The 26,519-nt window shown below is 40.3% G+C and overlaps 1 protein-coding gene across 3 annotated transcripts; it reads left to right on the forward strand.

Annotated features, from left to right (window-relative positions):
* Positions 1–6,659: 6,659 nt before the first annotated feature.
* On the forward strand, positions 6,660–25,624 carry PLCXD1 (phosphatidylinositol specific phospholipase C X domain containing 1). Of its 3 annotated transcripts, none has more exons than XM_020796816.3 (7): positions 6,660–6,831; positions 12,012–12,159; positions 14,140–14,276; positions 15,035–15,163; positions 21,476–21,631; positions 23,184–23,367; positions 23,551–25,624. In XM_020796816.3, the coding sequence occupies exons 2-7, from the start codon at positions 12,030–12,032 to the stop codon at positions 23,784–23,786; spliced, it is 972 nt and encodes a 323-aa protein (XP_020652475.1). In that variant the 5' UTR covers positions 6,660–6,831; positions 12,012–12,029; the 3' UTR covers positions 23,787–25,624. The 3 variants fall into 3 exon arrangements, with proteins under 3 accessions (XP_020652475.1, XP_020652477.1, XP_072850526.1); XM_020796818.3 differs by lacking the exon at positions 6,660–6,831 and adding an exon at positions 7,213–7,273; XM_072994425.2 differs by lacking the exon at positions 6,660–6,831 and adding an exon at positions 7,824–7,955.
* The last annotated feature ends 895 nt before the right edge of the window (positions 25,625–26,519 follow it).

Here is a 26,519-nt window from a genome sequence, read left to right on the forward strand (position 1 = left end):
CAACCATCTCATCCTCTGTCGTCCCCTTCTCCTCCTGCCTTCACACTTTCCTAGCATCAGCGTGTTTTCCAGGGAATCTTCTCTTCTCATGAGATGGCCATAGTACATACATACATACATACATAAACCTTTATTGGCATTTGATTACAGTAAGAAAAATAGACAATGTAACCAGGGAAGTAAAGAGGGGGAAGGTTAAAACTGAAGTTGGGAGGGATGGGGATTACGGTTTCTCATAAGAATAGTTGACAGAAATTCCGCCACGAGATGGGTAGTGGTTGGAAAGTAATCACTTAGGAGAATTGGGAGGGGGTCAGAGAGGGAGGGAGGGAGGGTTAGGAGAAAAGGGTGTAGCAAGGGAGATCTAAGGGTGGAGTGAGAGGGGCAACGAAGTAAAATATGGGCTACTGTATCTGATTCGCGGAAACAGAGTGGACAGAATCTGTTTGATCGGGGGGTATTGGAGTATCTGCCAAAGTGATAAGCAGATGGGAAGATGTTTAAACGAGCAAGAAGAAAGGCCCTCCTTTTCCTTGGGTCTGTCAGGTGAAAGAGATAACTGGCTGGGTGGCCCAGTAAGGGGGGGAGCCCAAAGTAAGATGGTGAGCAAGTGGGATTTAGATTAAGTAGGAGGGTCCGAGTTTCTTGTTCCAGTAGTTTAGACTTAATGATAAGGTGGGCTTTAGGAAGGTCAAGGTCAGCCAAGGTTTCAGGGGATAGGTCGAGGGTGGAAAGCTTAGCATCTACTAGTTTGAACCAGTTGGATATGTGAGAATCACGAATAAGATCATATAAGATGGAGGTTGGGTGGGAGTTGAGATGAAGTTTCAGCCAAAATTTGAAGGTAGAAATCGAAGCAGAGGTGGAGGGAAGGTGGATACCTAGTTCTAATGCAATCGTGGACAGTCTGATTGAGTTGGGGATCCCCAGAATCTTACGAAGAAATTTAGAGATTGAGCAATCCAGTTCGGAGTTGGCGACTTCAATCCAAACGGGTGCTCCGTACAGTAATTGAGGGATGGATTTGAGTTGGAATGCCTGAAGAGCAGCAGGAATGAATTGGTTGCCTTTGTTGAAAAAGAATCTGACTATGGCGTTTTGAGATAGAAGAGCTGAGGATATGGCAGATTTACGGTGGAGTAACCAAGAGTGGTGGTAGTGAAATGTAACTCCGAGATACTTGAAGGATGATACCTGCTGAAAGCTGAGGTTTTGTATTTTCCATTGGGATGGAGTCCATGATTTGGAGAAGACTAAAATTTTAGTCTTCGCGGAGTTAATGGATAGATGATTTGCAAGACAGTACTCCTGGAAGGTTAAAAGCAGCTTACGGAGACCGCGCTTGGAGAGAGATAGAAGGACAGCGTCGTCGGCATATAGGAGTAGAGGAATAGGTGAGTTGTTCAGGGAGGGGATGGGAAGGTCAAGAGGGAGTAAGACAGGAGGAAGATCGGCTATATAGAGGTTAAATAAGAGGGGTGCCAGAATGCATCCCTGTCTGACGCCTTTGTGGATAGGAATATCTTCAGTCACGGCGCCAGTGCGGTCTAAACGTACGCGACATGAGTTGGAAGAATGTAGTTGTTGGATGAGCGAGAGAAGACGGGGGTCAATATTCCAGTTCATTAGTTTCTTCCATAAGGTGTTCCTGTTTACGGAGTCAAAGGCTCCTTTGAGATCGATGAATGCGGAGTAAAGTTTTGCCTTGTGGGACTGGGAGTATTTATTAACTAGGAAAGAGAGGGTGAAAATATGGTCCAGGGTCGAAGCTCCTGGGCGGAAGGCAATTTGTTCCCTAGTTGGGAGACCAATGTCTTCTGCCCAGGCAGTGAGTTTCTTGAGGAGAAATCTTGAGTAGAGTTTCCCAATAAAGGATAGAAGGCTTATTGGTCTATAGTTGCTGGGGAGAGAGGGGTCGCCTTTTTTATATATTGGGACAATAATTGAATTAAGCCAAGATTCGGGAATGATACCTGATTTATTGACGATGGTGAATAGGTTAGCAAGAGGGATGGACCACCATGTGTGGTTGTTGGTGAGGAACTCTGAGGGAATTCCATCCGGACCGGGGGATTTCCGGGATTTGAGAGTGTGGATAAGCTCAATGATTTCATCGGGTGTAACGGGGGGCCAGTCTAGTAATTCAGGGGAAGGGTAAGGATATTTTATGGAAGGAGTCTGGGTGGAGAAGATGTGGGTGTAGTAGGTTGACCAAGAGGAGGAAGAGATCGGAGTGGGGAGAGTTGGGTCTGAGTGGGATAGTGATCTAGAAACAAGGGACCAAAAAAGGCTATGGTTGTTGGAGAGAATTGAATGGTGGAGAAGGCTCAAGTTTTGTTGGGCATATAGATGTTTTTTTTGCTCAGACAAAGTACGGCAGAATTTTTTAAGATAGGAGTAAGTTAGGACAAGGTTGGAAGAGGGGTCTGCAAGGGCTGCGCGGAAAGTTTGCCTGGTCAGTTTCTTGGCTGACAAACAGTCTGAGTCAAACCAGGATGGGCAGTGGGGATAGGTAGGAGGGGGTCGGGAAGGGCTAAGGGATTGGGTGAGGGATTTAATTAGGGACTCATAAACGAGGACAGCCAGATGAGGAGAGTTGGTCTTGGATAGGGTCTGCTTAAGATCGATCACATCGTTTTTGCGAGTCCAGGCTCTGAAGGACTCTTCAGAGTTATGGGTCCATCTTAGTCTAGGGGTGGGTGGGAGGGAGGGGGTAGGGAGGGAGTCGCCTGACTCAGCGGGAAGGGTAGGGGATAAAAGGGTGATTGTAGGTAAATGGTCACTTTCTGTCCGTATATCGACATGGAAGTCGAGGATTTGGGGGAGGGCTTCAGGGGAAGAGCCATAGTATTGGAGCCTCAGCTTCAGGATCTGTCCTTCCAGTGAGCACTCAGAGTTGATTTCCTTTAGAATTGATAGGTTTGTTCTCCTTGCAATCCAGGGGACTCTCAAGAGTCTCCTCCAACACCACAATTCAAAAGCATCAATTCTTTTTACCTTAGTCAGCTTTAAAAATAATCCAATAAACCTGACTTGGTATATTTCATCCCAATCTATCAAATAGGGAGATTTGGGACCCAGGGCAGGGCGGGGAGAAAGTTCAAGACATTTGCTATCTGTGTTGTATACTCTTATCCAAATTGAGATGCTTGCCTATCTGATTTTCACTCAAGAGGCAGAAAAGTAGCCCTGCAATAATAGCAGATGAAATACAATTCATGCCATTCTGAATCTGCTGCTTGAGACCATTGCTTTACTGTGCTGAGTGGCAGAGTTAACATCAGATCTGGAGCTAGGGCTGAGAAATTAAGTGGCATCCTAGGTGCATCTAATCAGAAATGAATGCTGATGAGTTCTAGAAGACTTGTTATTCCAGTGTTACGTAGTGAAGAGAGTGTTGGCTTGAGGACGCAGGAGACCTGTGCTTTAATTCCCACTCGGCTGGTGAAGGTTATGGGTGTGTGTGTGTATGTGTTTGTGTGGCACCAGTAGTAGAATGACTCCTAAAATATTTCACATGCCTCAGAAACACTCCTGGGGTCATTGTAAATTGGAGCTGACATGACAGCACATAACAAACACATTATTCTCAGGCCAGTAAGTATCCTTGTTGTAACCATTACCGGCTAGGGAAGAGTCACTCCCCAGTCTATTTCCTGGCATTCTAGATCTTTTAATGGCTTCCTATAGCCCAAGGGCTTAACACACTGGAATCCTGGAGTGGACTGAAGAAGCTAGGTATGAACAGCAGGTTTTAATTACTTTCGTAAAGCTTCTGTTCCCAGATTCTTTTAAATGCTGACAGTTACCAGTCAGCCTTAGCACTATGAGCCCGAGGTGCTTCCCTCCCACCACACCATTTTCACAAACATGTGCTATGATTTGGCTGCTGATCCAAGCCATCAGTCACCAATCTGAATTCATTCAAGTTTTCAGTCATTAAGTAAAAATCCTGGCATATTTTTGGCTTGCACATGCCTGTTTATATATATATATATATATAAAATTGACTCTAAACTACACAAATACAAAACAAACAAATAAAAAATTAATATATAAACAAAGTGCTCCCCTCCACTGAGATATTTTGAAGACTTGCTGTATTTGTTTCATTTATGATTGAAACAATCATAAATGAAACGTTCCAAACCATTCCCCTTCCAAAACTGCATTGATTCTTTTAATAGTACACAACACTTCCCTTTAATTAATACATACTGTAGTTAATAAACACTCCCCAACTATCTCAAAAAAAATATTTTGTTTGGCAAACCCTTTTAAAACTTAATATCACAAATTAGTTTATAATTAATAGCAATATTTCATACTTCTTTATACCATTCATTTAATTGAAATTCATGCTTTAATTTCCATTTTTAGCTGTAATTAATCTTGCTGCAGATACTAAATTTGTTATCAATGACTTTACCGTCCAGTTCCATTGTTCTTTATCAAAGATTGATAACCATGCTATTCTCAGGGTAAAGTCTACATTTAATTCCAGTATTTCATTAATTTCTTCAAAAACTATCTCCCAAAATTTCATTACATTCCCACCACATGTGAAAGTAAGTACCTACATGAGTATCTCATTATGGGGATGCACCTGCCCATTTGGAGACATGGTCACATTGCACTGCGGGTTTTGTAACCACGTTTGTAACTACAGAAATAAACCATAGTAATCAACCATGTGCCTTTTGCCTGTGAGTACAACCGTGGCTTAATAATTCAAAAGTACAGCTTGTGCATGACTATTTTATAGCAATTCCTTGAAGTGTGAGTCACAAGTGGATTCACTGAAAGCATGGAAGGTTTTGGAAGTGGGGGAGGAAATGCTATTTTCATGAAAAATGATGGACAAAGGTGAGAGAGATGTTCTGGTGAGGAAGCCATTCCCTTCGTACCTCTACTGACCTTTCTGCCACAGGTGGATGGCTCTCTACAGGCCTTAGCTTACAGCTTCCATCATCCCCACCTAGTATGGCCAATGGTAAGAAACTGTGGGAGTCATAACCCAACACACTATGAGAGAGGGACAAAGGTTTTCCACTCTTGCTTTGCAAGAGTCCCAAAATATACTCCCTGTTCTTCCCACTCTGTTGCTGATGCTCTTCTAGCATACATGACTGAAAAAACCACTTAAAAATAGAGACATATTCATGGTGTGCCCCAGGCAGTAGAAAGGAAGTAGAAAGCTTCCCCACACAGCCCTCTGAACAACACATTTCCACTGAAACAAGATACTGTACCTATCACATGTAAACGGTATCCTTTCTGAAATATTGGAAGGGCATATGGCTGTCTAAAATATGTGGTAAGTATGCACTTCAGATCCTCAGTCACAGCCCCTGTGGTCCAGCTCAAATGCCATTTGCATTGAACCAAAAAAGAAAAAAGAGGGAGTTGACTGGCAGCAGAAACACAGGAATGAGTGGACACATCATCTCTGCAAAAATCTACAATGACTATGAGACAGGAGTCGTCAAGGTTTGGTTCTGTTCTCTGTAGTAGCATTTACTGTATTCCCTGGGGCACTGAGGTTCATACTGGAGAATTTCAGAGAGAATAGTAATAATGTGTCCCGTCAAGTCAAGTGTGATCAAGAGATCACTTCCATACTTCCCCGGATTCCTTGTTCCCTCTAAGTTTAGCAGCAGTCCTCGTGTGTCTGGAGCAGAAATGTATCTTTCTGGAAGTATATTGCTCTGACACTGTCCTCTTGTAATGCAAAATATTTGAGAATGGCTTGCTTTTGAACGGACAGTAAGAGTCATTAGCTTTACAAAAGCCCAACTCTTAATTGAGTGGACTTATAGTCCAGATACTGGGGACGTGGTGGCGCTGTGGGCTAAACCGCAGACGCCTGTGCTGCAGGGTCAGAAGACCAAGCAGTTGTAAGATCGAATCCACGCGACGGGCGGCTTGTCCCAGCTCCCGCCAACCTAGCGGTTCGAAAGCATGCAAATGCGAGTAGATAAATAGGTACCATCTCGGTGGGAAGGTAAACAGCGTTCCGTGTCTAAATCACACTGGCCATGTGACCACGGAAAGATTGTCTTCGGACAAAACGCTGGCTCTATGGCTTGAAGAGCGGGATGAGCGCCGCCCCCTAGAGTCGGACACGACTGGACAAAAATTGTCAAGGGGAACCTTTACCTTTATAGTCCAGATAGGCGGGATATAAATCAAACAAACAAACAAATAAATAAATAATTGGTTGATGTTGGCTGACCCAGCCGTCTGTATTTTTGGGCTCTTTTTTGGGGGGCGAGACCCGGCTATGGAGGCTGTCCCGATGAGCACATGCGCTTCCAAATTTACCCCTATACAGATTTCTCTCCATGTGTTTGAAAATGAGAGTTCTGCCGCACTAAAACACTGAAATAAATCCGTTAGTTTTTAAAGCGTCCACAAGACTTCTGTTGTTGTTTTCGTTGCACAGTGATTTTTTTTCCCTTTGTGTATACCTCCTGCCGGAGACACACTGCACTGCTTTCGCACCTCCCTCGCCCGCCCAAGCACAAACACCACCACCCCCGCCCCTCTCCCGTTTGAGCCCTTCCACTTCCTTCCTGCTCCACTCCTCCCCCCCTCCCGTGCCCTAATTTGGACGGGCCCCTCGACGCAGAGGGGGCGGGCCGTCAAGGCGAAGGGCCAATCGCGCGGCGGCATGCAAAACCGGGTCCAGCGTGTGTTTGTTTTCATGTCCCAATGCGGCGGCTTTCGGACGAGACAGCGTTCGGCAGCGGAGGCTTTTCTACCGGGAATGCGGAAGCCTTTGAGCCGATCTCTTTGATGGATAAAGCTGCTCAGATGCTGATAGTACCAGTGAGTAGGAACAAAAACAAAACTCTGTTTTTCCTGGGCTTTGGGAGAATATCAAAGACCTGCCGGGTGTAAATCTCAAACGCTGCGGAGACTGTTGCAGTCCTGTAAAGATTTTTGTAGTTGCCATAGTTTAACCATTGGTTTTGTGGTTTCTAAAAATAATAACACGTTTCTTATAGGGTCCAGACTATCTCTGATTCTAGGTAGTGGAAGGCTTTCTTATTTTGCTTCCCCCTTAGCCCGGCACAGTGACTGGCCCTTTGTAAACTGAAATTATTCTGGAATAACACGTGGTTTCTTTTAAACAAGCTTTGAAGATGTTTAGTCGGTTTCCTGGAACGGGGTGTTAAGGAGGCCAGGTGGGGCTTATTCGTGTACACCTTTCGTTCTCCGTGGTGTTTTGGGGTCCTTCATTCTCATTATTGTGTCCTTAGTATGAGTGGTAAGTGACTGGAGTGGCAACCCAAATATTTGCCATAGTTGGTTGTACACACACACACACACACACACACACACACACATCCCGCCCATCTGGTATATTCTACCACTTTGCCATTAAACTAGTGACACAGTACAACTGATATCTTCCCTGTTTACTTAAGAGTTTGAGTTTGTATTTAGCTTCACCTTGGACACTTGCTGATGAGGCTTTTATCATCTTCTAGATAAATCACCACTTAGATTTGCTATGTTTGTTCGACTGGCATATTCTCTTTTCGTTCTCTGAATTCTCATGGAATGTGAAGTATGAACATACTGTACCTATAATGTGTCTTTTGTTGTTCTGTTTTGTTCAGAAGTTGGAACAGTTAAATTTTGAGACCACAGTTTTGAGTATCCTTGACCCAGCACCCTTGTGGTGGGATTCTGGGAGTTTAAGAATCTAAAACATAATGAGCTTTCCAAGCCAACTGTAGCTCTTCCAAGCTGTAGATTGGTTAAAGAGTAGCTACAGGGTCCCATGATTAAGGCTATATGACTCACAGGAAGGGGGTATTTAAAGCTTCCCCCCTTCACTGCAATCTTTTGGAAAATTGCTCTCCCCACCATCAAAACCACTGTTTGCAGCAAGAGGGAGGTTGCTGGGAGTGGGATATACAGTGTGGCTGAAAATCTAGAGGACGGTAAGTTTGACTGAGATTTTGTCATGTTTTTAAAATGTTTTCTGTTGCCTCACTCCTGTTGTGATTTTATGATGTTTTGGATGAACCACATGGACCAAAACACATGGTATGAACAAGGAAGAATGATGATTTTAAAAAAACAACTACCACCAAAAGGGAAACATTAAAGAAGAAGAAAAGGCAAAAAAGGGCAAATCTTTGAAAGTGATATTTTCACTATAACTTGTATATACTGACCTGAGAGGCTGACTGCATGAATTGTTTAGCCCACTGCTTGGAGCACTGCAGGGGCAGGTTGGTGTGCTTTAAAGATGGTGACCAGACAATATATTTGTGGATCACACCAGCCCACTCCCAGAGTGTTCCTAATCCTATCCATACCTTTCTGGCCCCTGTCAAGAGTCTCTTGTGGTGTGGGTAGGATTTCTGTGGTTTCAACTGGTTCCAGTGTGTGCGATTGCTGGAACCTATTCAAAGCAAGCTTTCTCTTTCAATTTGCCAGTATTTGTGACATTTGAGCCACTTCAGCATATTGGCAAATTAATTGCTTCACTTGCTTGACAAAGGGCAGGAGAAATACTTTAAAAAACCTATATGTAGACTATTTCTTATTAAGCCACTTCATAATATTGGCAGGAGCCATCTCCACATGAATGGCCAGGCTTGATTAGATCCTTCTAACCAAGCTCGACTGTTCCCAATCAGTCCACACTAGCTTGCTCCTTGCTGTTAGTGTAGCTGTACCTCAGAGTGAACACAGTTGGGCTTACTTCTGAGTAAACATGCTTAGGCCCTTGCTGTTCATGCTTCTCAAGATGAAAGGGGTTGTTCTGTTATTGATACAGTATAAATATCCCTCCTCAGCCCAATTTTTCACATGTTACAGATTTTCTTTTTTGGAATGAATGTGGATCCTAAGTATCTCCACATGAATCACAGAATCATAGAAAAGTGAAGTTGGAAGGGGCCTACAAGGCCATGAAGTCCAACCCCCTGCTCAGTGCAGGAATACAATCAAAGCATATCTGCCAGGTGATTGTCAGTTTGCCTTGAAAGCCTCCAGTGTTGGAGCACTCACCAGCTCCGGAGATAACTGGTTCCACTGTCCTATTGCTTCAACAGTTAGGAAGTTTGTCCTGATATTCGACCAAAATCTGGCTTCCTTTATCTTGAGCCCATTGTTGCATGTCCTGCACTCTGGGATGATTAGAGAACAGATCCTGCCCCTCCTGTGTATGACAGCTTTTCAAATATTTGAAAAGTGCTATCATATCACCCCTCAGTCTTCTCTTATCAAGGCTAAACACGCCCAGTTCTTTCAGCCTTTCCTCATAAGGCTTAGTTTCCAGCCCTCTGATAATCCTTGTTGCCCTCCTCTGAACTTGTTCTAATTTGGAACTGAGTTTGTCGTTTGTTACCAGTGAAACTTCCATATAGTGATCTAGAACAGTGCTTCCCAAATGTGGTCCCCATATGTTCTTGGATAAAAACTCTCAAAAGCCTTCACCACTAGCTATGCTGGCCAGGATTTCTGGGAGTTGTAGTCCAAGAACATCTGGGGACCCAAGGTTGGGAACCACTGGCCTAGAAGATCCTGCTGCTCTTCATGGTGATCTTTCTTAAACAGAGGTGTATGTTTGGTTGAGCCAAACATTTTGGGTTCTGAGCAGTTGTTTGATACTAGAACAGGGCAGTGTTATCCAATGCAGTTCCTTCCCAATACTTTGGACTACAAGTCTTGTCATGCCTTACTGTTTATCAGCTGGCTGGGATGGATAGGAGTTGAAGCATTTGGAGGCCATTTGGTTGGGCAAGTCTGGAATAGAGGTTGCCTAGATTCCACCCACTCCCTCGACTAAATGAGATGTCTGATTTGCCAGAGATGGCACCAATCCTCTCTATTCATCTTCTTTGTACAAAATAAAAGTGTGCTTGGCAGGCACCATTTTGTTCTGCGTGCAGATGGTTGCTGTCTTCTCCATCCCTTGTGCGCCTCAGGTCAGATCCAGCAGAGTAGTACATCTGCTGAAACCTGCTTTTCATTAACTTCCCCCCTTGTGGGAACAGAATGATCTTGTTAAGTATAAGGCTGTTAATTAAACAAGCACTTGTTCTCACAGCCTCCTTTTGTCAGAGAAGTGTGTCTGTGCAACTTTCCTTGGCTCATAAAGGTTGTCTTGAGCTTTGGAACCCTGCTGTATTGATCAGTAGTGTCTGTGTGGGAAGAAAATGACCTATTTAGGAAACAATAGGCCAAGCACAGGCGAGGGGATTTCACAAAAGTAGGTCAATAGGTTGTAGCTATACTGGAATTAATCAGGCTGCATCTGCTCAGGCAGTTTTGTCAAGTGTATGTAGTTAGGGGTCTGGATGAGATGGGTTTATCACATTTAATCTATGATGTGCTTCCTGCTGTTTAATTATTGCTCCAGATTGCTAGCAAAGAATATGTCCACGAATTAATCTTGTCAAAATTACATATTTTATTATGTTGGAATTCTGACATTATTTCATTTTTTTTACCACATATATGGTAAAAAATCTTTTAGTTGGGATCTGACATCTGTTTTATCCATATTGCTTTTCAATATGTGAAACTTCTTTCTCAAAACACATTTTGGCTTTGGATGAAAGCAATTCATTATGCCTTTTAACTCTTAAGATTTCATTGTTAGTCTTGGTTTGAGAATTTAAGAATGTGCTCTGCTCCCATGTCATTTGTGAAAATGATTAGAATTTAATGTGTGATATGTGTGAAATATATTAGTTTATCTTTTAAAACAAATGCCTGAAACGTTGTTTTACAACGTACATCCTCCAGAACATGAAATGATTAATTAATTGATCTGTAAAAATTAACTAACAAACATAAATCCAGGCAGACAGGTTTTCTTTGAGAGCTGACTCTTTCAACAGCCAGGTAGTTAGAATCAAGAAGAACTGCATTTTCTGAATACATGCCTCAAATAATGGACATCAGAGATATTTATGGATTATGAAATACATGGTGACTGTGGGGTTCTTTCATTTTCTGGGTCGCTCCCAATTCCCCTTAAATTCCCAAGGTGGCTAGAAAGGTCCATATGACTTAGCGCATCAAGTGAATGAAAGTGATTTCCGAAGAGATGTCCTGTCCTCTCCTACAATTTGACTATGAGGATGTAATACAAATGGTGATTGGTGCCACATCATTTGCTGTGACTCAGAAATGAGGCAAGAACTTGTGCGGATACATTCAGCCACTACTAATTACCCTTAACTGCTTTGGGTATCTGGCTGCAGAGCCTGAGGTTGGGAGTTTGATTCCCCGCTATGACTCCTGGCAGAAGAGCCAGCCTGTGTGGCCTTGCGCAAGCTGCAGAGTCCCAGGATGCTGCCAGGAGAAGGGAACGGAAAAGCACTGCTGAGTATTCTCAACTTGGAAAACCCTGAAAAAGGTTGCCGCAAGTCAGAATTGATTTGACAGTACATCATCATCATCATCATCATCATTGGTTTGACAGCACCATCCATCATCATCATCATCATCATGATGATGATGATGATGATGATGATGATGATGATGATGATGATGATGATGTTTGCTATATGCTATCAAGTAGTATCTGACTTATGATAACCCTAATGGGATTTTTAAGGTATGTGAAATATTTAAGAAGTGGTTTCACCATTGCCACCTCCTAGTGAATTTCCATGGCCAAATGGGTATCTGAATCCAGGCCTCCTAAGGCCTAGTCTATTACTCTGCTGGCTACACCAGACTGGCTGTTGCTGCCCTTAATGGGGACTTGTAAATCTTGATAGCTGTCGTGTAGTTGCTGGACTCCGGTGGCAGTTTTGGGCCAATGGCTTCTTGTGTGCCATTTTGTCTACAGAATAAAGGCACTTGTCCTGTTATCTCCTATACAAGCTGATCCAATCACTAAACTGGTCTAATTCTCAGCTGAAAGAAAATCAAATAACAAAATAATCCTTTCCATTGATTTATAAGACAAGTTTGTTACCAACCAGGAAAATCAAATGGATCCTGGCAGATTAATTCCTATTTTTGTTCAGTTTTTTTCCTAGCACACCATGAAAAAGAGCAAAATGAAAGAACGTCCCAAAAAGAAGTCAGTTGACCTGTATGGTGAAGGGCCTCAATGGATGTCTAATTTACCAGAATCTCTCTGGGGCATTCCTCTCTCGAATCTGTCAATTCCAGGTAAATTGTACTTCTTTCAAAAATATGTTGCTATAGATAAACATCATTTAAGCATAGACAGCTTAAACAATGTGTGTGTGAGTGTGGGCAACGTCTTATTCCTTCTTTTCTGTTTTGCTACTGTGGAATGAGGAACTATGTTTCTTCCCTGTCTTTGGAACAGTCTTCTTTGAGTTTTTCCAGAAGCAGCTATCTTCTGTTGAGTTCCTCTTGTGGAGTGGTGTAGCTTTCGAGGAAAAGTGTTGGTGTAACCCTCAGGTGTACTTCCAAAGGGACAGCTTCTTGTGCTGTCATCCTAAAGAGATGAAATAAAACGTGGGAGGGTTGCAAATAGAAGCCAGCATCTTTACACCTGTAAAATTCCATGAATAAGGCAAAGCAACTGCAAGAGAAGGTAGGGGTGATTAGAGAGTCATGAATTCAAACTTCCCATTGGTGAAGGCATGAGAAAGCCCTTCAGATATTGGTGGATTGCAGCTCCCTTCAGCCCTAGTCAGGGCTGAAGGATACCAGAAGCTGAAATGTAATAACATGTGGAGAATTCCACAGTGTCAACTCCAAGAACCCATTGATGAAAGCTTTCCTTTCCCTGCTACTTCTCCAGACAAGAGCTCCAGACCTGAAAGAGTGTGGTAGCTCTGAGTCTGTGCACCAAGTGGATCCCTTCTCTTGATCTCTAAGATCCCTGCTCAAAGGGAAGCATTAGCCCTAGCCATTCTCAAAATAGATTAGATCAACCATTGTCAACTTGGCCCTCCTCAGAAAGGCTGTGCTATAGCTTTCATTGTTACTTCCAAGAAAGGATTGGACCTGCTAGCTGGGGATAATGGGCATAGTGGGCTGATACATCTGGAGTCACTCAATTTGATGAAGGTGGGCTTAGATCTAAGGATATAAATCCTTCAGAATTAAAGCGAGACATGGCAGCTCTTACAATTAAGTCTACTAGCATTGAGAAGGAGACTTCTGAGGAAGTGTGGTAGTTGAGCTGTGATGCTCTAAAAAGAAAAAGAGGAAATAAATAAGGAAAAATATGTCAGACCCTGTGGAACAAACATCTGCATTACCGGAGATCCCAGAAGCAATCAGAGCACTCAGACTCCACACCATTCAAGGAGAAGGGATTTGGACTCTTGAGGCTCAAATTGTACCTCTGATGTTGGAAATACATTGCTACTCTAACTGGTTTGAAAGAGATTTGATTCAATTATTTTTTGTGTAGTTAAATTGAATTCTATTTAAATGTTTGTCATTTTATTATATTCTAATTCGTTATGGTTTTGCATCACCTACTCATCACTTAGCCATGTCCTCAGGGTCATTGTTCACATGTGGTATAATTCTCGGAGTCTAAATTCAATGGTAGTTCCAGCTACAATAGATTCCTTGAGGTCAATGGAACTTATATTGTGGTTTATCATATTTTTTGTGTATAAGACAACTGGATATATAAGACGACATCCACTTTTCCAACCCCAAATAAGAAAATTTGATTGCTGCTTTCCCCCTCCACTTCCTAAGCCCTGCGAAAGCAGGATGAAAGGGATGCAGAAGTGGAGGGGGAAAGCAGCAATCTTAGGAATTGGAGGAGTAAAGCAGCGACGAGAGGGCTGCAGGATCAGAGGGCTGCGATCCTGCAGCCCTTTGATCACTTCCCCCTTACTACTACTAGAAGATGATTCCTCAATTTTTAGTCTGAAGATTTTAGATAAAAGTATCATCTTATACATGGAAAAATACAGTTAACTACTGTAGTGGCATTTATTTCCATTGGCTGGGTTTGAGACCATGGCATTCTGGTGTTGTCTTAAGGTGGGATTTGATATGTAATAATTACAGATAGGTGTTTATGGAGCCACATATTTAGGTGTATGCTTAGAAGCACAGTTCAGAAAATCAAATTTTTTACAGAGGGCGAGATTGAAAAATGTTGACAAATGACTGGCAATAATTTGAGTTTAATTTTTTGTTCTTGTATAGGGAGTCATGATTCTATGACGTATTGCTTGGATAAGGAGTCGAAAGTAAGTGTTAATGAATCCAAATTGTTGCAGTTTTTGGACAAACATATGCATCCCATAGTGCATCCTATTATTTTGAGATGGTCTATAACACAGGTAAGCCGTTTTCAAACTTTTCCATTTTTATATCTTACTTTGAAGCATTTTTGCAGTATTTCATTTGCTGTGCCTCTTCATTTCTATATGGACTGTGCCTGAGCCACCATGCCTATAATTATTTGGTGAAAGTATATTTTATGAAAGATTCCCTTGTTATCTCCTGCATAGAAATGACTTGTGGAAACAGTGCTCTTTTGAGTAGTCTTTTTATTATAGCTGTTATTAACTGAAGCTACAGTTCTACCTTTCATTAGCTCTAACTTCTTTTAAGTTTGAGGCTCTTTACCCAAGTGGACAATGTACACTTGTGGCAGATAGGGGTTTGTTAGTTTTTTAACCCTTCCTTTTTTGGGACTAACTTTTGTTGGAACACATTTGATCCTGCAATGTGTTTCCCGGGGAAAGACTTTGAGAAGCACACCAATATCCTTTGACCAGAATCCTAATGGTAGTCCCAACTAAAGTAGACCCACTGAGTAGTTAATTCAGTGGGACTAGCATAACCTCATCCAGGGCCATAAGGAAAAATGGTACATATTTAGGGGGGAAAGGGAGGCTAATGCATTTTGTTCTGTGCAAAAATTGTGTGGTATTAAATTACATCACCAAAGAAGTCTGTTGCCTTCCTTGTCTTTTTGAAATTTATTTATTAAAGCTGTAACCATTAACTTTTGAAGAAATTAGCAATAAAAGAAAACAAGGCTACATATTTCACTGCAAATATTCAGGAAATCTTTTTATTTTTGCTTATACAGGCATTGACTGTGTTAGAGCAACTGAATGCTGGAATTCGGTATTTCGACTTTAGGATTGCTCATAAACCAGACGATCCCTCCATGGATTTGTATTTTGTCCACATGTTATATACAACAGTTGTTGTAGAGGTACAATTCATTCTTTTATTACTTAGGTAAGATTATTTTGGGCAGATAATCTTAACTTCATCTTAACTACTGTGGGACACAAGTGACAAACGTCCAGGCATTCAGTTGTTCATTATGGCAGACATTCACATCTGTCACATAAAACCCCATGCAGGGAGGAGGAATTCTTGTACTTGTGTCTTGGCTGTTATTTGTATCCGGAAGGCTTTGTCTGTGATTGCCACAGTGGTACAGTCACCTATCATAGCAAGATGTACCTTGTGCACCTGTCGTGTGTCAGAAAATGAAAACAAGTGCTGGTTTCTGAGGGCTTGATGCCAGTGCTGATGGCAATGCACACCGTGTTCCCGTGGTATGTGTGATGGGAGAGCCGTAATAGGGCAGGGCATTTAGGGCTATGATTTTTGGTGCCAAATTTTAGAGGGTGAAAATTTTTGCTACTGCTCTAAGGGTACGGACCTGCCTGCTTATATTTACTTCGAGAAGTCTGCAAATCTGCCTGCCTCAAATGTGAGTACCACCTCCAGCTGATTCTCCCTGAGCCGAAGGAAATGCAAAAGAGGAAAGCTCGGCACAGGATCATCATGGGCATCACATCTTCAGACTGAGGCATTTCACTGTCTTTTCCTCACATGTGCAGTCTCATGTGACCTAGACTACAACAATAGGACTTCCCCCACACCAAAATTGCTAGTCACACCTCTGTGCATTGGCCTCCTAGAGTGGGTCATGACCACAGCCATCAAGGTCCTAGTTCTTAGAATAAGGTATAACACATTCTTTCTTCAACTGGCACTACCCATGTTATGAACAATTCCCATCACCTAGGCTGCGTGTGTGTGTGTGTGTGTGTGTGTGTGTGTGTGTGTGTGTGTGTGTGTGTGTTTGTGTGTGTGTGTGTGTGTGTGTGTGTGTGTGTGTGTGTAAGTGTAAGACGGACAGTGTACTTCAGGACACCCCAGAGCACGGGTTGTGCAAGGCTGATATAAATATCCTGTGTAGCAGGACTACCTGAACTGAACTCTTAATTTAGTGGAGAGCATTATGTTTGAAGCAACTGTTACCTTCTCTCTCTCTCTCTCTCTCTCTCTCTCCTGTATCAAGAGACCTTAAAGGGAAAATCTTTAGAAATGTCTGTTGTATGGTAATATTGGTGGAAGACAACTTTTCAGCATTTTTGTGAGCTCTGTTGAAGTGAAGCATATTGCCATGTTTTTAAAAGGAATTTATCGATTTCAATGGAGCAAGCTATCCATGTAGAGATTATTATATGTGATGAACTCCTTACTATTAAAAGTTTAACTGGAATGGGTTGAATTAACTGCCCAGAACTGAACATACTGCAGAATTAAGATAGCCATTGTGATTCCCCACTGCCCCTCCTGAGATGTGGGACGCTTGGAATATATCCTCCACCATGGGCTCCATTTACTCAGCAGGCTATTGATTGGGTGCAAGAAACTCTATTGTCCCAATTGGTGGCCTGGCACACCTTCAATCTTTGTCCCTGGTTTCAGGTAGTCCACTTGCCTGGACCTGGTTGCCATCACAGGACCTGAGTTCCCACCTGACTTTGGTCCATTGTTGGGGCTGAGTTTGAGTCACTAGCCCCAGTGACTGTGCTTTTTATAGTGAGGGCTGGTACATCTGTGTGGCAGCTGGTCTTTGTGCTCCTGCATGAGCTTCATGAGCCTCTGATGAAATAGAAATAGACAGAAATGGAAATGGAGGTAAGGAAAAAAGAATTGAAAGTATATTGTTTAAAGAAAAAATTGGAGAAGAGATTAAAAAGATTATTAACCCTTTCCGTAAAAATGTTAGAAAACGAAAATGTGGTATATTGAGCCCATCGATCTCTCCTTTAACCCAGGTGGTGGATTAAAAATTTTTTCCAGAAAATCTTGAAAAACCCTTTAAGAATATATCAAAAAATAAAGGGATACATTGGATAAAAGTGGATGGAGAAGATGAGAGATAAAGGAAATATAAGAGATTTTGGGAGGAGAGGGGATTTCTTGGTTTAATAGGATTCAAATAGAAAGGTGGACAATGGAATGGAATAGTAAAGGGAAAAATTGAAAAATGACAAAATTTGAAGAGATTATTGGAAAAAAAAAGATTGAAATTAGAGGAAAATACAGAAAGGGAACTGTAAGTCAAATATATAAATTATTAATTCAGGCCGAACAGGACACACAAGGATTAAAAACACAGTGGCAATATGATTTGGATAAAGAAGTAATAGGAGAAAGAATGGGATAAAATGTGGGGTCAAAGAATTATGAAGAACATGTCTGTAAGGATAAAAGAAAATTGTAAGTTAATATAGAGGTGGTATTTAATGCTGGTAAAACTGAATATAATAAATAAAAATGTATCATCACTATGCTGGAGGTGTAAAAAAGAAAAGGGGACATATATACATATGTGGTAGTTATGTGAAATAAGAAAGCAAGAATGGAAGCAAATGTTAAAGAAATAATGGAAATAACTGGATTAAATATTCAAAAATCTCCGTCAATGGCTTTATTGAATTTGGTTAAGAAAGATCAATTGTTGAAAGAAAATAAGGACTTAATAGTAATAATGATTACGGCAGCAAGGTTAATTTTTGCAAGAAACTGGAAAAATGATAACCAACTCAATTTAGAGGAATGGTATAGAGAACTATGGGATATGGCAATTAATGATAAACTGAGATGTGACATGAAAATAAGAAGAGGCCTATTAAAAATAATGATTTTAAGAAAATATGGAATGTATTCTTGGAATATGTATTTCAGAGAGGGAAGGGGTATACACCGAGGGGAGAAACAATGAAGTTTGGGAGAGAAAATGGACTGAATGAAATTTAAAATATCTTTAATGCTAACCACGAGGGTGATGGTGGCACTGGTGTACTATGTAATTTTATTTTATTGTGGTATTAGGTTTATGTTGTTTAGGTTGGATGTTTGTTTAATAAATTTATTTTTTAAAAAGATACAATGGCTAGCCCTACTTAGGTACCACTGGCTTGATCAGGTCATTACTTTGTCCAATGCTGTAGTAATGCTGGCATTGGTCCATTTTGTTTCCAAAGGAAATGAGTGTTCAGCATTTCATGTAGCGTCCCATGTATGCAGGAGCTATCCCTCCCCCCTTTTCTTTTTCTTTTCATGGGTCTGGGCAGAAGAGGAATTCTGAGGCATGTGGGTTTTTTTCATTTAAGAAATGAATAGGAAGGTCACAATGTGAAGGATTTGGGACTACACTGTGATGCTTGAGGTGCCCTGCATCTTGCTGTGAGTATATATCAAAATAAAAGGTTTGTCAAATCAGATGATTTTAACCACTCAGAAGTATGTTCCATTGAATTCAATAGGGCTTAGTCCCGGAAAGTCCATTTTCTGAATCCCAAGAATATTGTTTTCACTTGCAGTAACTTTAGGTTCTTAATTATAATAATGCAGTATTTATGGAAATGTTAATTACTGGGCAACATAATAAATTACTCTTAAGTTGTGCAACAATCTTATCGTAGAATTTTGGAGTATTACTGCATTGCTTGTTTTGCATGCCTGAAACTGATATATTAATATGATTTGTGCATGTGCAGTTAAACATGTGCCTTTGTCTTTAAATGGATTTTGAGTTGCGCTACCTGTATTTGTTGTTTGTGAGTGAACATAACTGATTCAAAATTTGGCATTGTTCCAGTTCTTTCATTTTCCCGATGGCCATTCATTCGTAACAAGATGCATTTTGACATGTTTGTGAATAGCAGCACCACAAGTTAGCATTTTGCTTATCTTTTCCACTGAGAATCTCCAAATCAATCAAAATGAAAATCAAAACATTTCAACACATTTTGTAACTCTAGGCACATGCCTCAATGTGGTTGCATATACAGTGGTGCCTCGCTTAACGAGTGCCTCGTTTAGCGATGAATTCGCATAACGATGTTTTTTTTAGAAAATAATATGCACCGTATAACGATGTTTCCTATGGGCGATTTTTGCTTAGCGAAGTTTGGGACCATGCTTCACATAACGAATGCGATTTTAGGTCCCCTGCTTCACTTAACGATGTTTCTTTTTTCAATTTAAAAAGTGTCTTAGAAGGGTCAAAAACGGTTCTAAATGCTTGGATTCGTTAGAGGACCCCCTAAGTCATGTGCAAACCTGATTTGGCTTTGATCTGACTTTTCGTTAATTTATGGTGAATTTTTTTTTTCGGCCCATAGGAACCAATGGACCTGTCAAAATCTGACAGCTCCATGCTTTCCTATGGGGGAGAAAACAATTCACCATAAATTAACGAAAGTTCAGATCAAAGCCAAATCAGGTTTGCACACGACTTAGGGGGTCCTCTAACGAACCCAAGCATTTAGAACAGTTGCTGACTCTTCGTTAATTTTTTCTTCCCCCATAGGAAACAATGGAGCTGTCAGATTTTGACAGCTGTCAAAAGTTGGGGGAAAAAATCACCATAAATTAACGAAAAGTCAGATCAAAGCCAAATTAACTTTTGCATCCATTTTAGAGGGTGCAGAAGCTAATCCAAGCATTTAAAACCATTTTTGACCCTTTTATGACACACTTAAATTTGCAAAAATTGACTTCGCAAAGCCATTGAAATGTATTGAGTCGGCTTCAATACATTCCAAAGGAGGAAACATTGTATCGTTTAACGATGTTTCCTATGGGTTTTTTCGCTTAAGGACGGCAATCCGTGCCTATTGGAACGGATTAACCGGTTTCCAATGCATTCCTTTGGAAAATGGTGTTTCACATAACGATGTTTCACATAACGTGTTTTTTTTGAACCAATTAAAATCGTTATGCGAGGCACCACTGTAATAATATAAACATTCTCTGAGCCTAAAAACCTGAAACAATAAAAACTAAAACCCAATTCTTGAAACTGGAATTCTAATTTTAGTTTTTAAAAGGGGGATTTACAGAGAAATCTGCAAAATATACCTAAATGGTGAAGTCAGGTGGGCTTTAAACAAATGACATCTTTTTCATCTGTCCTTATAGCATTGGAGGGGAAAGTAGGAGTGGGCCAAAGGGGGTAACATGGCAATGAGTGGTGGGAAAGCAACAGACCCAGTTTGTTCCTTTTCCTTTTGACAGGTTTTAGGTTTTCCTGTATACCCAATACTACATTTGAATTAGGTGATTATGGCTAGTACTCCTACCGAGTAAGTTTATTGCTGAAAGAACCCAGCAATGCCATAATGCAATGAACTTTGAAAACTCCTGTCCTAGGGAATTTAGGAATAGTACTGATAGCTGTGGCGTTCATGCATGTTGCTACTTCCACTGTATTTGTTTTTTATGTTAGTGTTTTTAACCTCCTGTCTGCTGAGCAGATACAGTATGTTTTAACTTGTCAAACTACCCAGAATAATGCTTTTGCACTAATGGGGCAGTATAGAATTAAATAAATAAAAATACGCTTTTGTAAATAAATGTTTAAGAAAAGCCTCCTTTTCAAGTAACTACTGTATCTCCATATTGCCTTGCTCTATTACTCCTTGTAACTCAGCATCTTTTACCAGAGAAGCTGTGTGTTGAAACAGTGCAAAGTACTGGTTAGGTATTCTTCTGCTGTAAGATTATGGGCACAGGTTAGTACTATTTGAGTACCTGCATTTGAGAGATGAAATGTCTTCCTGGACTCTTCTCTAGTTATTTTGAAGAGACCATTAAAAAACTGGTTATTTAGACAGGCCTTTGATAATGTATCAACAGAACACAGAACATCTACCAGTCCTTAAGCTGGTGATTCCACAATGTTGACCGTTTTCATTAATTGTTGTTTCTGCGAGTTACTTTTCAGTTCATAATATTTATAAGTGGTGATTTATAATGTTCAGTGTATGTTTATTCATCTTTATTTTGACGTTATTTTATTTTGGTTTGTTGATGTCGATTGTCTTATTTTCTGTTGTGAATCACCCAGAGTGGCCTTGGTAACCAGATAGGTGGCATAGAACTAAACAAACAGACAAAAACAAAAAAATTACCAATAGTAAAGTTAAGAGTTCCAGTGTTTAACAGCAGAAGGCTAGGCAATATTTCATACTTAAAAGCATGCCCATTCTATTTTCAGATGTCTCAGTTGTAGGTCAGGTGCTCAGTTCCCATGTGACAAACAGGAAAGAATATTCAAATAAGTTCCAGTCCATGTGAAACATCCTGTATAATGAGTAATCTTACATTAGCAGTATGCAATTCAGACAATTACATGTTACTGTTTCTGTTTCCTACTGTATAGAGTTTTCTGATTTTTTAAAAAGCCACTACATGCTGATTTTTGCAGGCTGTCCTGTGGGATATATTACGATGGCTGAGAAATCACCCTTGGGAGGTTGTCATTCTTGCTTTCAGGAATTTTGATGGATTGGAAGAAGACCATCACTGTCATCTGGTGGCCTCAATAAAAAAAATATTTGCTGGCCGACTGTGTCCTAGAAATGTAAGTCGCTTGGAATGTTTGGCTTTGAGGTTCCGAGGTGGTCAAAGACTTATTCATACCGGCCTACTTGGAATGCTGTTGTGCAGTAAACAGGATTGCTCAGTTACATATTTGAGCTATGTTCTAACTGAATTATATTCTGCACATATTAATCTGAACAGCAGAATTCCAAAAGAATGTTACACTATTAGTTCAAGCTGTTTCCAAAAGCGGAAATGCTGAGATCTGAGATGTATCATCTGTCCTTTGTGCCTTGGTTCTGAATGTTCTATAGACAGTGACTCGTCTAAAAGGAAAAGAATCTTGTTGCGCTTGTAGGCAAATGTTTTTAAGAGATATTTTAGCTATTCCAGAAGCTAGTTTTAGTACTGAAAATGGATTCAAGAACTGAATCAGAACTGAAGTTATGCTGTTAAGATATTAAATGTTTTGGCATATAGAACAGTTTGGCTAGTTAAATGTCCACAACATGCTTTATATTTAGTAATTCTAAAGTAATCAATAGTAAAATATAAAAGATCTGGATACTTACCTTCAGTATGGTTCGCAGCTATGCTTGTTGCTTTACAGTGGAATTCTATGTACATTTACATAAATGTAAGTGTCAGGTAAGTGAGTTGTGGTCAAAAGAAGTACTTTTTGCAAGCTTTGCTTGTATTATGTCAAGTATTTTCAGGTTTGGCATCTCCATATGTTTTAAAATGGAATTAGAAAAACTGAGTGTAGGATAGACTTTGTGCTAGCTGAGGTTCCATAGAGTTACTGTAAACTAGACTTACATCTTTCCTCAACTTGTGTACAGTGGGGTCTCGACTTATTGGAAGGTGGTTCTTAGGTCGAAAAGTTCTTAGGTCGAATCTGCATTTCCCATAGGAATGCATTGAAAACCATTTAATCTGTATCTGCTCTTTTACGTCCATAGAAACTAATGGGAAGCTGCTATTCCGCCTTCTGCCACTAGAGGGGGATATTTTTAATTTTTTTCCCTTAGGTTCAGGAAACGAGGAGGAAGGCAGGGAACAGTTTGCAAAGCACTTTAGAAATCTTTTTTTTTCAACGAAGCCAATTCAAAATCATGTTTTAAAGCATGTTGTGCTGATTTTTTCAGCACAAAGACACACAGGCAGGCTTTTTAGGTGCTGAGCAAGCCTCCCCAAGCCTCTTCAGAGCCAGCCCATCAGCTGATAGGCGGGGAGAGGAGGGTGCAGGAGGGGGGGAAATCACAAAATGGCTGCCAGGCTCCCTTCTGGGTGTCGGCTTTTAGCTGTTTCCTGCTCTTTTTCCTGCTGTTTGGGGGCTACCAAGGCCTGGTAAGTGGCTTTTATTTATTTTTAAGTTTCTGACCCTTTTTTCCCCTCCAGAAGCCTCTAAGGGGAGGAAGGGGGCACTTTTTTTCCCGTACCTAACTCGAGGGAAGTTCGTATGTCGAGTCCTTAGGGCGGGTTTGTAAGTTGAATTGTTCGCAAGTAGGGTCGTTCGTAAGTCGAGACCTCACTGTAGTAGAAATATTGTGTAATAACCTGTTGCCAATGTACATTATCCTATCTTTCAGGTTGTACCAACCCTACAGAACTTGTGGTCTCATGACTACCAAGTTATTGTGTCCTATGAAGATGTTAACCAAGTGACACAGCATTGTGAGTTGTGGCCTGCAGTTCCATACTGGTGGGGAGATAAAACTAGTGCAGAAAAGCTCATCCAGTATTTGGAGCGAAGAAAACAGAATGGACGCCCAGGTATTTGTTTCATTTAGATTTGAAACTAACTTTCAGTAGAGTTTGGTTTGCTTCGGGTAGTTAAAATGGGAGCTCTTATATTATCAAAGATTATGTGGCAGTGAAAGATTGTTGTTTACTACTTACAAATGAGAAAAGTAAATTTTTATCAAGTAGTAAGTTTTACTTTCATTTTTTTTCCAGTGGGATTATTTGTTGCAGGAATCAATCTTACTGGAGATCTAGGATATATTCTGACTCACCTTCGTGGATCTGTTAAGGAAATGACTCTTAGTGCTCTTCCATTCTTAAATAAGTGGATAAAAAAACAACATCCAGGATCGAAGAAAGACTGCATTAACATAATTGCCGGAGATTTCATAGAAAAAAATGACTTTGTGAAGAATGTGATAGATCTAAATAGAAAACTTTTAAAATAGCACAGCCATTCTTGTTCTGTGTTGAAAAGAACATGTGACGATGTCCTAATTCTCTCAAAAGAGAGACATGGGATATAAATAATCCACCTACCTCATGATAATTTTGTGAATACCTCACTGATAAAGGATATGTTTAAAAACTTATTTTAAGGATAAACAGTGGAAGACTCTAAGTAGTTCTTTGGAGACCTCGGTGAAAAAATCATTCCTGGAATGCCTTTAATACAGTAATAGCAACATTTGGAATCACCAGTTGTGCTGCTCAAAAGGACTTTATCCATATACTGTAACATTTCTGTAGCTCAGAGCCTTGTAATAGACCAGATTGATACATACTAACGTGTGTGATTGTCTCCTTTTGTGTATATGCAAAATATTGTTCGGTATTGATCATATCTTTAGAAGTGAAGGAAAACATATTCGTTCTTCTCCCTATAAACACAAAGGCGGGCATGATCAAAACTGGAAAACCTTGCCATCTGTTTGGGAGTGTATACGCAGATCTTATCCACCAAGTGAGAATCCTGGAACAGCCTTTTTTTAAAAAAGGACTACAGTTCCTATATAATCACTGGGTAGGAGAAGCCACAGATAATAGCAGTTTCATTCTTAATGTAGAAAAACTTAGTTCGTAACTGCAGATGGGGCTCAATGGTTTAAACAGTGACCAATTTTTCTTTATTACACCTACTAGTGCCAGACGTTTAGCCCAGATGAAAACAGGTACCTCAGAACCATGAATGCATAAAATTTTGGAGCTAATAAGCAACTATAATTCAAGCATTTGCCATGTTTAGGCAACATAACACCAAAGATTCCTAAGGCCAAATATGGAATTGTTGATTCAACAGCGAAAAGAGGGAAGACCAGAAGATGGCTCGATATTAAATACATACCCAGGAGAAGTTACAAGTAAACTAACTTCTTTCTTAATATGTAGATGACACAAAATTATTCAAGAAGTGTAAAACCAAAGCAATGGTAAAATCCTGCAAAATGACTTATTCAAACTGGATGAAATGGCAATCTCAGAAGAAAATACTTATCAGCATAGCAAATAAAGTTCAGTGTAAATAAGTATAATATGATGTAGACATAATATATAAATTCAATTTAGAGATTGAAGTGGTTGTAATGAACTGGGGATCGTTTGGTAGCTTTAAAGCAGGAATGGGCATCTGTGGTCCTCCAGGTGTTTTTTGTTTGCTTGTTTGTTTTGTGGGAGTTCTACAACTCTCATCGCCCACAGCCAACATAGTCCATGAGGTGTGGTGTTGTGGGAACTGTAGTTCAACATCTGGAGAGCCACTGTTGCCCATCCTGACTCTAAGGAAAATGAAACAAATTATTGGAAAGTAGACTTAATAATTGCTATGAACTTAGATAGCTAAAAGGAACATGCATAGTCAGATAATCTCCAGCTATCAGTTGTTGGGAGGCCAAAAACTGGAGGTGGGACATCCTCCTCCTGTCTTGTTTATGAGTTGCTGTTGGAAACAAATGGTAGAAGGGGTGAACATGTCTCCCAAATTGAGTTGGTGAATTTTCAGACTTGTAAGTTGGCAGTTGATCCATAGGAGGTTTGTTCCATTTCCATATTCTGAACTACTATCAGATTAAATAAATTTGATTATAATCCTTTGTAGCTTTAGGGAAAAAGTGAAAGACATTCCATGGAAGTGTGTATGTGTGAGGAAAAGCATCATAGTCCTTAATGTACTTGACTTAAACTCACTGTTCTATATGAGAACAATGGGTCTGAAATAATTTCCAAACTAATTTTTTACATGTTTTGATTGTATTTAATATATGATTAAACAATTAAGTATTACTGCTAATATCTTGCACTGAATTGTTCTATTTATCCCTCTTTAGAAATTTCTGCTCCATTAAGGTATCTTGACAAAAGAATACTGCCCGTTACAAAAAAATGTGAAACACAGGGGGATGAAAGGAAATGGAAGAGTGCAGTCCCCTTAGCAAGCAGACCTAACAAAAATTCTTATAGCAGGATGAATGATCTGGAGAACTGTGGCAATATTTGTAATAAAATACAGTAGGTTCCAAGACATCCCCCCCCCCCCGCGGATGAAACACAATCATAGCGAACATTATACATAGCATGGTCTCTTTCTCCATCTAGTGGCCAATTCTGGTAATGACATTGTGGAAATATATTTGTCTAGCGATTTATGCATAGCGTGGTCTCTGACTCTCTCTATTGGCCAACTGTAACTTATCCATAGAAGTATATTTTCCTAGGATTTTTCTTTTAATATTTTCAGACCATAGATAAGTAAATCAGCAGATACTGATTCTGCGGATAAGAGGGTCCTACTGTATTGGCATGAGGGACAAAAAAGAGTTCCCCTAGAGAAAAGTATCCTGAAGGAAGTATACAAATTGTAAGCAGAATCTAGATAACAGAAACAACTTCTCTAATTCGTAGCTGCAAAGCAGAAGGATTCAGTACACCTACAATAATATTTTTTTCTTATTCATTGCTTTATGGCAAATTTTGCAACCTTAAAAACAGTCATTTTTCTAAACTGGAGTCCTCTTGGCCTGAATATGATCCTGTACAACACTAAGAGAAACAGCATTTTCAGGAGGAATTATTCTTATTTACGTAAACAAGCTGTTATAGTTGTGCTCAAAAAGCAACCCTTAAATTGTTTTTCTACACTATGGTATGGTAACAATGACCAATATACCTACAAATTCTAGTGCTGT

This window comes from Pogona vitticeps, chromosome 3, assembly GCF_051106095.1.
Source record: "Pogona vitticeps strain Pit_001003342236 chromosome 3, PviZW2.1, whole genome shotgun sequence".
In the NCBI taxonomy this organism is placed as follows: domain Eukaryota; kingdom Metazoa; phylum Chordata; class Lepidosauria; order Squamata; family Agamidae; genus Pogona; species Pogona vitticeps.